Source organism: Macrobrachium nipponense, chromosome 35 (genome assembly GCF_015104395.2).
Source record: "Macrobrachium nipponense isolate FS-2020 chromosome 35, ASM1510439v2, whole genome shotgun sequence".
Taxonomy (NCBI): Eukaryota; Metazoa; Arthropoda; class Malacostraca; order Decapoda; family Palaemonidae; genus Macrobrachium; species Macrobrachium nipponense.
In genome coordinates, this window is record NC_061096.1 from 50,846,986 (window position 1) to 50,862,258 (window position 15,273).

Here is a 15,273-nt window from a genome sequence, read left to right on the forward strand (position 1 = left end):
TTTCCCGTCTTTTCTCCTGTTATTTTTGTTGTTTTCGTGTTTACTTTCGGTAATGTTTCTCATCTATTTCCTGTCTGAATTCATCAGATTAATCTCTTGTTATTTCTGGCCTTTTGTCCCCCATTCTTAACACAATTCCAACACCATTTGAGTCTTAGTGTCTGCAGTGAAACTTTCTTAAAACTATTAGTCTCAAAAGCCTTTACTGCATTTTGGAGGTCAGCCATTAATCCATTAAAAAAACAAATACACTTGGGTTTACCACTCTGAACTAAAGGAAAACCCGAGCATAAGCAAAATGATCTATACCGGCACAACTTTATATATATTATATATATCTATATATATATATATATATATATATATATATATATGTGTGTGTGTGTGTGTGTGTGTGTGTGTATGTGTGTGTGTGTGTGATAATACATATTAGATAAACAATAGGTCGGCAATAAACTTACGACATACTACCAGATGTTTTGATCAGCTTTGATCAAGCTTGCTGACATAACATGACAATTGAATCTTCTTTTGCATAACTGCAGCGGAAGAAATTCTAAGAACGTCGTGTTAACGAGCTCATTATAATCTCTCAGGATCAGTGTCTCCTTCATAATCCGAAACAAGTCGTAGTAATTATTTGAAAAACCCACTTCATACTGGCAGGATTTGGTGACACTCCACTGATTAGTGCAATGCGGGGGAATGTCATGTTGCTATGATATTTCACGTCACTCGGTGCTTCAGTATACACTACCCATTGAGAAGAGGTGATTAAACGACAATAAATAGCTGTCGTGTTCTGCGGAGAGGAGAAGGTCATGTATACAAAAGGGTTATGAGTTTGGAAGTAGAGGGAAAGAGAAGGAGAAGGTCAGAGTTCAGATGGACGGATAAAATAGCGAACGTTATGCGGCAGAGAGGTTTAAGAAGTCAGGATGTATTGGACAAAGGAAGGTGGAGAAGGATGAGATGAAACGGGGACCCCAAATAGATATGGGTAAGCTGAAGAAGAAGAAGATAGCTGTCAAGATCTTGGACGTATGGGAACTTTACGTCATTTGATTATTGTACTCCTGCATCAAGTCAGTAAGATGAGAAAAATTGACACTGGAAAGATAATAGGTTCTCCCACAATGATAACAACAGAGACAATTTCTTGTAAAAAGTTCTCTCTCTCTCTCTCTTCCTCTCCTCGTCTCTCTCTTCTCTCGTCTCTATCTCTCCTCTCTCTCTCTCTCTCTCTCTCTCTCTCTCTCTCGAAGTGCTGCGATCATTCTAATCTTGTCATATTAAGAGAAGTCAAAGCAAAAAAATTTAAAAAAATTCAAAAGCCACCGTGGTATAAAAATCTTTAGGTTAATTGCATTACTTATGAAAACTATAACTGGTCTACGAAAGGTAATACATTCTCCTTTTTGTGGAATATACCTATTATGATGCTTGTAATTTAGGAAAGCATGATCTCTCTCTCTCTCTCTCTCTCTCTCTCTCTCTCTCTCTCTCTCTCTCTCTCTTTTGATTACTTAATTCTAACTTCATAGTAGCAGCAGACGGTTCACGGTCATTTTAACCCCATGGCTCCTGTCTCACAATTCAGCCCTCAATATACAAACTATAGTAGAGTCACATCAACCGTGCATTTGATGTCTAGGCCCGTCCCTTACGACGCTCCTGATTGGCTATTGATAAGCCAATCAAAGGACTGGAAACTCAGTCTCTCTCGAGAGTTCACATAGGCAGGATGTATGTTCCACCTCTCCTGAGGGACACTTTTGAAAGTCGTATCCCTCAGTAGAGGTGGAACATACATCCTGCCCATGTGAACTCTCGAGAGAGACTAAGAGTTTCCAGCCCTGTGATTGGCTTATCAATAGCTCTAATCATGAGCGTCGTAAGGGACGGGCCTAGACATCAAATGCACGGTTCATGTGAATCTACTTATAGGTCACTAGGCGTTAGGAACGGGTTCATGAAAATGACAATATGACACTCTTGTCAAAAGCAACTTTTACACAATATGACACTCTTGGCAAAAGCAACTTTTACACAATATGACACTCTTGGCAAAAGCAACTTTTACACAATATGACACTCTTGGTAAAAGCAACTTTTACAGATGACGTAACATCTGTCATTGACATTTTGTGTACCAAGGATATTTCCAGCGCTATTCTTGAAATATCTTGAAATTAATAAAGTATTTTATCGGGCACTTGGAATTTGAAATGTCACCAGCAGACTGCACTGAAAGCTTTTCATAAACTGCAACTCAGTACTGGCTTGGTAAATCCCAAGACTAGTCCTTTAGGATGGAATAGGACATAGAATTTAGGCCAAAGGCCAAGTACTGGGTCCTATGAGGTTATTCGGCGCTGGAAAGGAAATTGAGAGTAGATAGATCTGAAGGGAGCAACGGGAGAAAAAACCTGATAGTTGCAGTATGAAACAATTGTTAGGCGAGGGTGGAAAGCAAAATAGAAGAAAGATATGAACAGAGATACTGTAAAAAGAATGAAAGGGATTGCGGCTAGGGGCCGAAGGGACGCTGCAAAGAACCTTAAGTAATGCCTACAGTGCACCGCGTGAGGTGCACTGACGGCGCTATCTCCCTACGGGAATGAGTCCCTTAGGAGTTGATTGGATGACACTCATGGACGATCAATATTCCTTACAACAATGTCTCTAGAAACAATTTCTAAAGAATTTCGAAGTATGTTTGCTTTGATGGCACTGGACCTCAAACCTTCGGGAACAGCACTATAAACTGGCTGTCCACCCGCCTGTGTTGTTTACGCATGGTAACACTGCGTCCAGGGCTTTAGATAGTTACGCTATGTATAAGTTTTAGGTAAATAAAAGGATATCTGGGTGTACATTTGCAACTTTAAAGTGTTTTAAATATTTACAGTATGCGAATTACACCATTTATATTCGAAATCATTGTTGAAAGTAAGCTAAATGTTACTATCTAAAGCCCGGGACGCAGTGTTACCATGCGAAAACACCACAGGCGGATGGACAGATGGAAAAAAAAAACAGAGTATAGGGTATCGAACGAACCCCGAGTCTTAAGGTTCAGTGACAGCATCATTTTGAATAAGGAATCGAACGAAGAATTTAGGCTGAGGGCCAAGCGCTGGGACCTATGAGATGGAAGAAAAGAATGGTGATACAATAAAGGGAGTCTTAAATAGTGCCTACAGTGCACCACGTGTGGTGCTACCCCCAGGCGAGGGTGGAGAGTAAGATGGAAGAAAAGACTATGAATGGCGGTACAGTAGAGGGAGCCTTAAATAGTGCCTACAGTACACCATGTATGCCGCTACCCCCAGGAGAGGGTGGAAGGTTAGATGGAAGAAAAGAGACTATGAATGGCGGTACAGTAAAGGGAGCCTTAAATAGTGCCTACAGTACACCACGTATGGCACTACCCTTTCCCCCACCTGGAATTTTGAACAAGATCCGGGAATCACTGTAGTCTAAACGCCTGAAGCCGATAAGACAAGCTATCTCATGGTACGCTGGAATAGCGGCATCTTGCAGCATCTTGAGAAGAGCTGCTCCTACTGTAGATGATGTATTCCAAAAGGATAAATATGACGAAATTATAATATTCAAACAGTTCCACACAATACCACGTCCCGACTATTGTTTTAGGGAGGAAATCAATCATAAACAGTGATTTGAAAACAGCAAATTCCAGAATGTCAAGACTAAGTTATGATATATGACCAAAATTAGCAATAGTAGAATCCCCAAAGCAAAGTACTGATCCTGAACACCTGGTAATATAGCGGCTTTTAATCTGCACTGCATTGTTGTTATAGTTCAAATTACTAAAGAAGCTGTCATTACATCTGCTATGCGGAAAATCAACTACGGACCAATATTTTCTTTCTCGTGATGATCATACTCTCTTTCTCCCTTCCCTGGGCTCTGGAAATACTCCTCTCTCTCTCTCTCTCTCTTCCTCCGGTCTGCTGCACGCCAATATTTCAAAATGCCTCTCTCTCAACAACCAAGTCTTCAGTAAATAGAGTGCCACTTCCACCTCCATTTATGACCATCCTCTTCTTTATATTACTGTTGAAGCTTTTATTGCCTCATATCGAGACTTCCTTTGGCAGTTGCTCTGTTTGGGCGTATTTCAGACTTGTGCTATCGCAGACTACATAGTATAGTTATGACCTGTTCCCGTCACTGTGACCTATTCTTCGCTTTTGCGTTTTTTTCAATGAGTGTTATCCAGTAATCCTTCATTCTTTACCATTATTACGCTTTGCAACCTTGATGCTGTAAGATGTAAGTTACCAAGAATTCCTCGGCTTCACATTCGTTTTCTAAGTTGCCAAATTTCCATTTTAAGATATTTTCAGGAATTTCTTCAGTCTAAACTGCATTTGCTATCTTCACCACCATATTCTCTTCCGGAAACGTTTCAGAAGTTTATTATTTACATATATATATATATATATATATATATATATATATATATATATATATAATATATATAAATTCTTCAGTTAAAACAGGATACGTCTCAAGTATAAACGGCCCTTTAGAATTAAGGACTATATTTCCGTGGACTAACTTCCCCCTTATCAACAAGTGATAAGGCTGGAAGTTAGTCCACCGAAATATAGTCCTTAGCTTTAAACCAGAGTGTTTAAATGGGCCCTTGCATAACTTGATGTATATATATATATATACTTATTATATATATATATACTATATAATATATATATCGTATATTATCTAAATATATATACCATATAATATATATATATGTATGTATGTATGTATATGTATATATATTGCTTGACTCTTGAAAATTTTGCAATCACCGCTACAAGTTTTATAACACTAAATTTTTTCATCCTTAAACCTACGTAACGAATTTACTAGGTTCTTGCTTTATCCCACATTCAGTTATAGAAAGGTGTATGGAGAGTAAGAGGTTTCAAGCCTTTTGATAGGATCGTATCGCTTTTCAAATTATTTCAATACCTTTTAGGTTTACAGGCCCACGTTCATATCTTTGTTAGATGCTTGCAAATAAATAACCTTGATTCTCTTTATGGGTCAAGGTATTCCATCACTTAATTTTGTCCAGTACGGTAATATTTTTTTTTATTTAAGTCGAAGATCTTTGTTAATTAAATATTCTACCACAGCGATGAGAGTCTGAAAGATAAAGGATTTTAACTCAATAAAGTCATTCCATAAAAGGATTTTGTATCAGGGCTAAATGCTCTTGACTGAGTTATAGTTTTTCACGCTCCATCTTTCATTTAACTAGGTCAATCATTTCTTTTTTCACAGCATTTGAACTCCATATATCCATGTCGTGTGTATGGTGGGACTTTGGCTTACAATTCGTTATCGTGACTCCATCAAGTAACAATGGAAAATCGTATGTGAAGAATGGTTCTCCTTTGTGCTATTATGCTCCTGGAGAAAGTTGCGTAGCCACCCGAAAGTAGGTGACACCATTCTGTTTTGCAAAGAGGTATATTTAGATAAAATTCGTGTTATATATGAATAAAGTTCTATGTTCTTTCAACAATCATTTGTTATGTTTGGCTCTTACCATATCAATAGGCTGTTATATGAGTATCACAAGAATAATTCTCATCGCCAAAACAATCGTTGCAGACGGGATAAAGGTTTAAAGTTAGTATGGCTTAATCTAGAGCTCTTTACTATTCTCAGTTCCAGGGTTCCTTTATTCCTCAGTTCCAAAGGTCCTTTATTCCGCAGTTCCAGAGGTTCTTTATTCATCAGTTCCAGAGGTCCTTTATTCCTCAATTCCAGAGGTCTTTTATTCCTCAATTCCAGAGGTCCTTTATTCCTCAATTCCAGAGGTCTTTTATTCCTCAATTCCAGAGGTCTTTATTCCTCAATTCCAGAGGTCCTTTTAGTCCGCAGTTCCAGAGCCTGTATTCCGCAAGTTCAGAGGTCTTTTATTCCTCAATCCAGAGGTAGGACCTTTATTCCTCAATTCCAGAGGTCTTTTATTCCTCAATTCCAGAGGGCTTTTATTTCCATTTCAATTCCAGGAGGACTTTATCCTCAATTGCCAGAGGTTCTTTATTTCCTCAATTCCAGAGGTCATTTCCTCAATTCAGAGGTCTTTTATTCCTCAATTCCAGAAGGTCTTTATTCCTCCCATTTCCAGAGGTCTTTTATTCCTCAGTTCAGAGGTTTTATTCCTCCAATTCCATGAGGACTTTATTCCTCAATTCCAGAGGTGGGGTTTTCCTTTTTTTTTTATTTTTTTTTTTTTTTTCTTCCCTCCCCATTCCAGAGGTCTTTTTAATTCCTAAATTCCCAGAGGACCTATTCTTTTCCAATTCAGACGGTCTTTTATTCCTCAATTCCAGACGTCTTTTATTCCTCAATTCCAGAGGACCTTTATTCCTCAATTCCAGAGGACCTTTATTCCTCAATTCCAGAGGTCTTTTATTCCTCAATTCCAGAGGTCTTTTATTCCTCAATTCCAGAGGACCTTTATTCCTCAATTCCAGAGGTCTTTTATTCCTCAATTCCAGAGGGGTTTTATTCCTCAATTCCAGAGGACCTTTATTCCTCAATTCCAGAGGTCTTTTATTCCTCAATTCCAGAGGTCTTTTATTCCTCAATTCCAGAGGTCTTTATTCCTCAATTCCAGAGGACCTTTATTCCTCAATTCCAGAGGTCCTTCATTCCTCAATTCCAGACGTCTTTTATTCCTCAATTCCAGAGGTCCTTTATTCCTCAATTCCAGAGGTCTTTTATTCTCAATTCCAGAGTCCTTCTTCCTCAATTCCAGAGGTCCTTTATTCCTCAATTCCAGAGGTCTTTTATTCCTCAATTCCAGAGGTCTTTTATTCCTCAATTCCAGAGGTCCTTCATTCCTCAATTCCAGAGGTCTTTTATTCCTCAATTCCAGAGGTCTTTTATTCCTCAATTCCAGAGGTCCTTCATTCCTCAATTCCAGGTCTTTTATTCTTCAATTCCAGAGGACCTTTATTCCTCAATTCCAGAGGTCTTTTATTCCTCAATTCCAGAGGACCTTTATTCCTCAATTCCAGAGGTTTTTTATTCCTCAATTCCAGAGTACCTTTATTCCTCAATAACAGAGGTCTTTTATTCCTCAATTCCAGAGGTCTTTTATTCCTCAATTCCAGAGGTCCTTCATTCCTCAATTCCAGAGGTCTTTTATTCCTCAATTCCAGAGGTCTTTTATTCCTCAATTCCAAAGGTCTTTTATTCCTCAATTCCAGAGGTCCTTCATTCCTCAATTCCAGAGGTCTTTTATTCCTCAATTCCAGAGGTCCTTCATTCCTCAATTCCAGAGGTCTTTTATTCCTCAATTCCAGAGGTCTTTCATTCCTCAATTCCAAAGGTCTTTTATTCCTCAATTCCAGAGGTCTTTTATTCCACAGTTCCAGAGTTCCATTATTCCACAGTTCCAGAGGTCCTTTATTCCTCTGTTCCAGAGGTCCTTTATTCCTCAGTTACAGAGGTCCTTTATTCCACAGTTCCAGAGGTCCTTTATTCCTCAGTTCCAGAGGTCTTTTATTCCTCAGTTCCAGAGGTCCTTTATTCCACAGTTCCAGAGGTTCTTTATTCCTCAGTTCCAGAGGTCCTTTATTCCTCAATTCCAGAGGTTCTTTATTCCTCAGTTCCAGAGGTCCTTTATTCCTCAGCTGCAGAGGTTCTTTATTCCTCAGTTTCAGAGGTCCTTTATTCCTCAGTTCTAAAGGTCCTTTATTCTCAGTTCCAGAGTTCCATTATTCCTCAGTTCCAGAGGTCCTTTACTTCTCAGTTCCAGAGGTCCTTTATTCGTCAGTTCCAGTGGTCCTTTATTCCTCAGTTCCAAAAGTCCTTTATTTCTCAGCTGCAGAGGTCATTTATTCCACAGTTCCAAAGGTTCTTTATTCCGCAGTTCTAGAAGCCCTTTATTCCTCAGTTCCAGAAGCCCTTTATTCCTCAGTTCCAGAATCCCTTTATTCCTCACACCCCTGGACTGGAGCAGCCCCCCAAGAGGAAACCGCGCAATTGGAACTTCAGAGGTTCAAGCAAAGGTGCAATACATTACTATCCTCAAACTATTCTCTTTGCATTTTAACTCAATTTTTTATGTTTGTTGAGTTGTTATTTTTTTTTTTTAATAAGAGGAGTTTCTTATTTCTGCATTTCCCTTCCTAATGAACATCATATTCTTTGGAAGCTTCAACTTCAAGTCAATGACCCCAGTGGGCTTCTTCCAAACGAATAGGTTTCATCTTCTGAATAATAATAATAATAATAATAATAATAATAATAAGAATATAATAATAATAATAATAATAATAATAATAATAATAATAATAATGCAAGTGGAAATTGTACCCATAATCATAGGAACACTAAGCACGATCCCAAGATCCCTGAAAAGGAATCTGGAAAAACTAGAGGGTGAAGTAACTCCAGGACTCATGCAGAAAAGTGTGATCCTAGAAACGGCGCACATAGTAAGAAAAGTGGTGGACTCCTAAGGAGGCAGGATGCAACCCGCAACCCCACACTGTAAATACCACCCAGTCGAATTGGAGGACTGTGATAGACCCAATAATAATAATAATAATAATAATAATAATAATAATAATAATAATAATAATAATAATAATAATAATAATCTTATTGAGATTAATTAAAAAATTTACGTTATATTAAATGTCTTCACTATGCTTCTCAGAACAATAAAAGCATATCGTTTTACCATTAAACAGAGCAATTTGATACTCCCGTGAAGTTCTACTTTTCGTAAAATGAAAACATTTCATTATTAAAGTTTATGTCTTAATAACTAAACCCAACTACATTTCTGACCCCATCAACTAAGATAGCAAACAGAGAGAGAGAGAGAGAGAGAGAGAGAGAGAGAGAGAGAGAGAGAGAGAGAGTTCACCAGATTAATGTTATAATAGCCATTGCGTGGTTTTGCGATACAAAGATCGAGAATAAATTCATTATTATCGGGACCAATTCTATCAACGACACTATATAACAATTTACTCATACGAAGCAATATAAAGATTCGATAGTGAGGGCAATTGAGGATACGATGTGCGATATAAGAACAACTCTATCATGAAAGTGTTTCTCTATTAAGGCATTTTTACACAAGTACAGATAAATACCCTCGCAAGCAGAAGGAGGTAGAGGAGGAGGAGGAGGAGGAGAAGGAGGGCGGGGGAGGAGGGGGGAAATGGAAAGGGGATGAGGGGAAAGGAGGGGAAGATTTTAAAGTCGCCCCCTCCCCAACCCCTAAAAAGGATCCAGTTTCAAATTTATCCTGAGGACCCTTGTGATTATACAATTTGCATATTCATGCTACTAAAGCATTTCTTCTGTGGAGATCATCCCCGAGAAAGGAAAGTTTCCTATAATAAGAGATTATGTTCCTCCGTCTTATTTTTTCTTATATTCCGGGCATGATGAAAGTTGGGGCGTGCGTGATTTCCCTTTTGAGGGGCAATATCATCGGGGGTAACTTTTTCTTGGCGAGGGAACACAACGCTTTAATCTTGACTTGGACTTAAAATATATTTTTGACATGATCTAATCTTTGCTAGGATAACGTCAACCCATTACCTTACGTAGAAGGTGTATATACATCTGACTTGCTTGAACCGTTTATTTCATTTATTTATTTATTTTTACATGACCTAATATTTGCCAGGCTAACGTCAACCCATTACCTTACGCAGAAGGTGTATATACATCTCACTGTGCTTGTGGACATGGTGATTGTTAACATTTAATTGAAAAACTCTCACTGTGCACAGTGACATGGTGATTGTTAAGTTAACACTTGATAGAAAAACTCGCGAATTCATCATCTAAATATTTGGAAACTAATTTATATGTGTCTCGGTGGATAAAAAATGTAAATGCGTATGACGATGTTAGATGAAATAGCCGTTGTATTCTCATATTACCATAGACTCGAAAAGCTTGCGTCTTGTCTTTTTGAGTGGAGTACGTGTAAGAAGATAGCTATATGAAATCCTGAAATGACTGACTACATGCATAATTTTACACATACACACACACATACACACACCACCGTCATTCTTAGATAAACTCACATTCCTAGGTAATTGTAAAAATCGAAGTAAAATAAACCACTCCGAATTGTTCACAAATAAGCATAAGATGAAAGCCGCACTTTCCCTCTATTCTGTTTGAAAGGGGAGTTGTGGAGTTTATATATATATATATATATATATATATATATATATATATATATATATATACATACATACATATACAGGCGGGTGTGTGTGCAGGTAAGAAATGTTATTTACTTTTAATACAATGATTATATTTACTTAGTGCTCCATTCTGTACTCCATGCAATTATACATTTTCTTGTTTATGTCTGCTAATTAACATGTCAAAATAATCAGATTTTGATACTTATCTAAGTAGATGATTTTCTAATACGGCTACGCACTAATTTTGTGTGTGTGTTTTTCTTTTATTTTTTTGACATTCTAAACACAACTTGATTTTGCCTGAATGACTTAATTTTATATTAATTTTATTGCAGTTACGAGCGATATAATGGAATCTTACTCTGGCATGTTATAAATCCTTTACACACACATATTTATATATATATATATATATATATATATATATATATATATATATATATATATATATGTTTATATATATATATGTATATATATATATATATATATATACATATATATATGTATATATATATGTATATATGTGTATATATATATATATATATATATAATTATATTCTATATATATATATCTATATATATCTATATATATATATATATATATGATTCAAGTTCAAAACTATGACGATGACGGAGGAATGAAGGCAGCCGCCATAGTGCAAATAGACTTTCCAGTATTTCTTTCAAAAAAGGAAGTAAAAATCTTTTAAAACAACAAGAAATGACTTCACAAGACCCCAAGCCAAAGCGCGACTACCTTTTTTCAGTTTCATTTCCGTAATGATTCAGTTTTTTGACAACTTACAAATGCAATTTACCTATTTCATGACTAACGAAAGCGGCAGATCCAACATCCGGTGCAAAGTGACACGTTAGGCCGACAGTTTGAAGACAATCTCCATACCATATGGTTTGGCTGTTCAACTCCACAACTTCCCTTTCAAACAGACTCGAATACAGGAAGGGTGCGGCTTTCATCTGATGCTTATTTGTGACCAATGTGGATTTATTTCTTTTCTCTGTATTCTACAATTACTTAGGAATGTAAGTGCCTAAGGAAGAATGGCAGTTTTCTTTCTCTACCTCCACTGAGTAATCGTCCTCTTGAAAGCTAACAAGAGCATGAAAGGGTTCTAAAACATTAGGCCTATACATCAAAATTGTTCTTGGTCGTTCACCTCTCTCTGTTTATAACCTGCCTGCCAATCCCTGTTCACCTATGTCTCTATAATCATAAACAAAAAGATAGGTGTAACCAAAACTGATCTGAATAGCTTTCTCCTGAAAGGAAAGTAACTGGGAGAGCGAGGAACTTAACCGAACCAGCCGAAACGACAAAGCCCGGGAGGACGCCATGTCTCCGAGAAGAGCGCATATAGTATATACGCAATATGTAGGGCAAAGAAAACGTGCTTTTAAAGAAACGGCTACAGTCACTTTTTTATCAAGAGCGTTTTCTTTTCTCTTCTTTGTTTCTCACATTCGTCGCATAAAGGAGATAATACGGAAACAGATATCTTACAAGATGGGCGAAAACCGTAAATATAAGAGAAGGGACGTTCGACGTTCATACTGCGGGAGAAAATCGTTATATTTAAGGAAAAACCAAAGTCATTTAGTTGCAAATGAGGATCATGCAAATGAATACAAGAAATAACCGAAATAAAGATGGATAATGTAATCAGCTTGAAGGAAAAACTAGCTTGAAAAACAAAAGAAAGTAATGGTTGAAAATAGATTATGAAAAGTTAAATTCCAAAGTAAAAGTAAAGTATAAAAGCCTTACGAATGATTTAAGGGCAAAGAGACGGTTATAATTCAAATGACCAATAAAAATCTTGGGCGGGAAAAGGCTCGGTTGTCAAAACACAAAAGAGAGGTGTCCGAGAAGAACTGTCCCCTGGGGGAAATAACCTTAAAAGTGAAGAGAAGAAGCAGCAGACGAGATAAACGACGGTGGAAACAAAAGCGAGGGAAAAGGAGTAAGGCGAAAAGCAGGGGGAGATGACAAAGAACATTGCCAGGAAGGAAAACATAGCCGTTATCAAAGTCCTGAGAGGTTGATGAACGATTAGTTCGAGCTGACAGTGACGATGGACAGGGATGTTTTAAATGGAATTCGCAGGAAATATAAACAATATTCAAAGGAATAAGGACGAAGCCTAAAATAAGAGGGAAATAAGCAAAAAAGAAAGTTAGATGTTTTTGTTACTTTCATTGATGGTGATGGCAAAAATTGTTGACAATATCAAAGGGACACAGACAAAGACTACTCAATAGAAATAAGCAATAAGAAAGCTAGATGATTTTAGGTTAGTATAATTGAAGATAATGGCAAAAATCTTTCAAAATAGCCAAAGAAATAAGGAAGGGGCCTACCAACTGGAAATAAACAAAAGCAAGCTAGATACTTTTGCTATTTCCAATGACGGTGATGGCAAAAATTGTTAACAATATTCGATGAACAGAGACAGAGCCTATCAGAAGGAAGTAAACAAAAAAAGCTAGATATTTTTATGTTAGCATCAACTATGATAATAGAAAAAATGGTTGACAAAATTCAAAGCGATAAAGACAGAGACTACCAAATGGAAATAAACATAAAGGAAGCTAGATATTTTTTCATGTATCAATAATGATATTGGTAAAAAAATTTCAAAATATTCAAAGAAATAAGGATAGAGCCTATCAGACGGAGCTAAACAATAAAACAGCTATACATTTTTAGAAGAGTATCGATGAAGTTAATGTCAATTTTTTTAAATAGGGACTACCAAATGTAAAAAAAAAAAAAAAAAAAAAAAAAAAAAGAAAGCTAGATATATTCATTGGTTCCAACGACGGTGATGGCAAAATTGTTGACAATATCCAAAGGAGCAGAGACAGACCCTATCAAATAAAAATAAACAAAAAGATAGCAAGTAATTTTAGATTACTATTAGGGATGACAACGGCAAAAAATCATTGAAAATATTGAAAGAAATAGGGACAGAGCCTATCAGACGGACATAAACAATAAGAAAACTAGAACATTTTGGGTTAGTATAATTGCTGATAATTATATTATTTAGGTTACTATCAATGATGACAAAGCCAAAAGTTATGACAATGGCAAAATAATTTTTAAATATGAAGGAGACATGGCAATTCTACTTTATAAGGGTGAATTCTTCATCCTGCAAAAGTTCAATATAACTTTCGAATATCATGAAGAAGAAAGTATCTGGAAAGTGAAATAATGATTAAAGAGGATTGTTTAGTGAAAGATTACTAAGTTCAGTGTACAAAGAATTGTTCCCAATAAAAAAAAAAATGGAAAATTACTCAAGAAGAGTGAGCCAATCACAAAGAAACTTGAGATTCGGGGAAGGCAATAGCAATTATATTTTCCACATCCCCCAAAGGAAGAGAGTAAATGTGACATTGGAAAAGGACAATAAACTTAGAACGCATTCGAATCGATGTGCAACCATTTTTCTTTTTTTCGCGCATATATTCAAAATAATTGCAGTCATTCATTTTTGTGAGTACCAAGGACATCAGTCAAAAGAAAATTTTACATCAGAATGTTTTTCATTCAGAAAAAAAATTATATAAGCTAATTCCAAAATAATTTTATTTGTTTTCCAAAGGAATATTAATTGAAAGTGTGGCAGATACGACAGCTGGGGCTTTCGCATGAATATTAATGACATTCGGAATTATGTTGATCAATTATGGATACACGAAAACTCTCTCCATCTCTCCCTCTCTTTCAATCATCTGTTTTCCAGAGCCAAAACCGCCGTTCCGCAGAGGGCGAAGGAACCAGATGGAGCGGCCCGCCACTCGCTCCAAGGCCAGGCCGGAGCCTCTCCCTCCCCGAAAACTGGAACGAAAGAGCCACTGCTACTCACCGGTCCTCGATTCTCGAATCCATTCCTGGCGGCGACGGTGTGAGCGAGGTTGTTGTCGGCGCCGGGGATCTTCACCAAGAAGGAGTTGGTGAAGACGTGGGTGGTGGCCAAGCATGAACATGGCAGCAGAGCCAAAAGGGACGGCAGGAGCAGCAGACCCAGCATGCTACAGCTGCTGCTGTTTCTGCTGCTGCTACAGCAGTTCCCTTTAAGCCCTGGCAGTCCCCTTCCTGCCCCCCCGCCCCCCAAACACCTTCGTGACCCCGCCAACGTTTCCGCGCTCCTCCGTTCTGCTCGGTTGCCCTTCTTCCCGAGACCCTCCGACTCTTCTTCCGATCGAATGGCTGCGGCCGCTGCCTTAGACAGTTTCCTTTCGGTGTCTCAGCTGCGCTGAGCTCGCTCGGGAATGACGCGTTCTTCCTCGGCGCTTATGTCAATTCGTAAATGTGTGCTGGCACCTTCCCCAGATGGTGTAGTGGGGTGCTTATGGTGTGATGGTCGCGCGCCAACTGACACAGCGCCCTCTGCTTGTGCCTTGATACGTCATCATGACGTCATACCATCGATCAACCGCCATCTTGATCGCCGCGCAACAGTTGACACGCGGCACTGCCATTGCGCGGGATTCATGATGTCATACAGTGACCATGGTGGTCGCATGGTTCCTGAGTAAAACGATTCTTGCGACTATCAACAAATAATAGCATAGAGCTGCTTTTCCCTTTCTACTAGACCTAACATCCATGTTTATTGCCATATTTAACGATTTAACGATCGCCCTTATGCTTGCACAATGTTTTAATTGCGGGTTCCCTTTCTTTAGTGCCATGTTTACATTCAGCGATAGTGAATATATCTAATAACGTGTCGTAAATGCTTACGTTCCACGAACATTGGCCCACTGAAAGTATTCCTTGTAAATATCATATCTGAAGCTTAGGAACTATTCGGGAGAAGATAAACAAGGAAAGAGGCAAAGCGAAAACATAAATCTAGTATAATCAGCAAGAGAGAGAGAGAGAGAGAGAGAGAGAGAGCTGGGCTGCGGGTGGATTATGGAAAAAAAGTAAAACGCTAAAAGAGAAATATTTTAGTAAGGTTTATTGTTTATAGAAAATGAAGCTCGT

General features: G+C 37.8%; 1 protein-coding gene across 1 annotated transcript in view; it reads right to left on the bottom strand.

Moving 5' to 3' along the window:
• The window catches only part of LOC135208751 (neuroendocrine convertase 2-like), a 307,897-nt gene extending 293,230 nt beyond the window's left edge, over positions 1–14,667 (bottom strand). Inside the window, exon 1 of the mRNA XM_064241248.1 lies at positions 14,147–14,667. Within this exon, the coding sequence (XP_064097318.1) occupies positions 14,147–14,311 (165 nt within the window). The 5' untranslated portion in view covers positions 14,312–14,667. The remainder of the gene's footprint in view (positions 1–14,146) is intronic.
• Between the last annotated feature and the right edge of the window lie 606 nt (positions 14,668–15,273).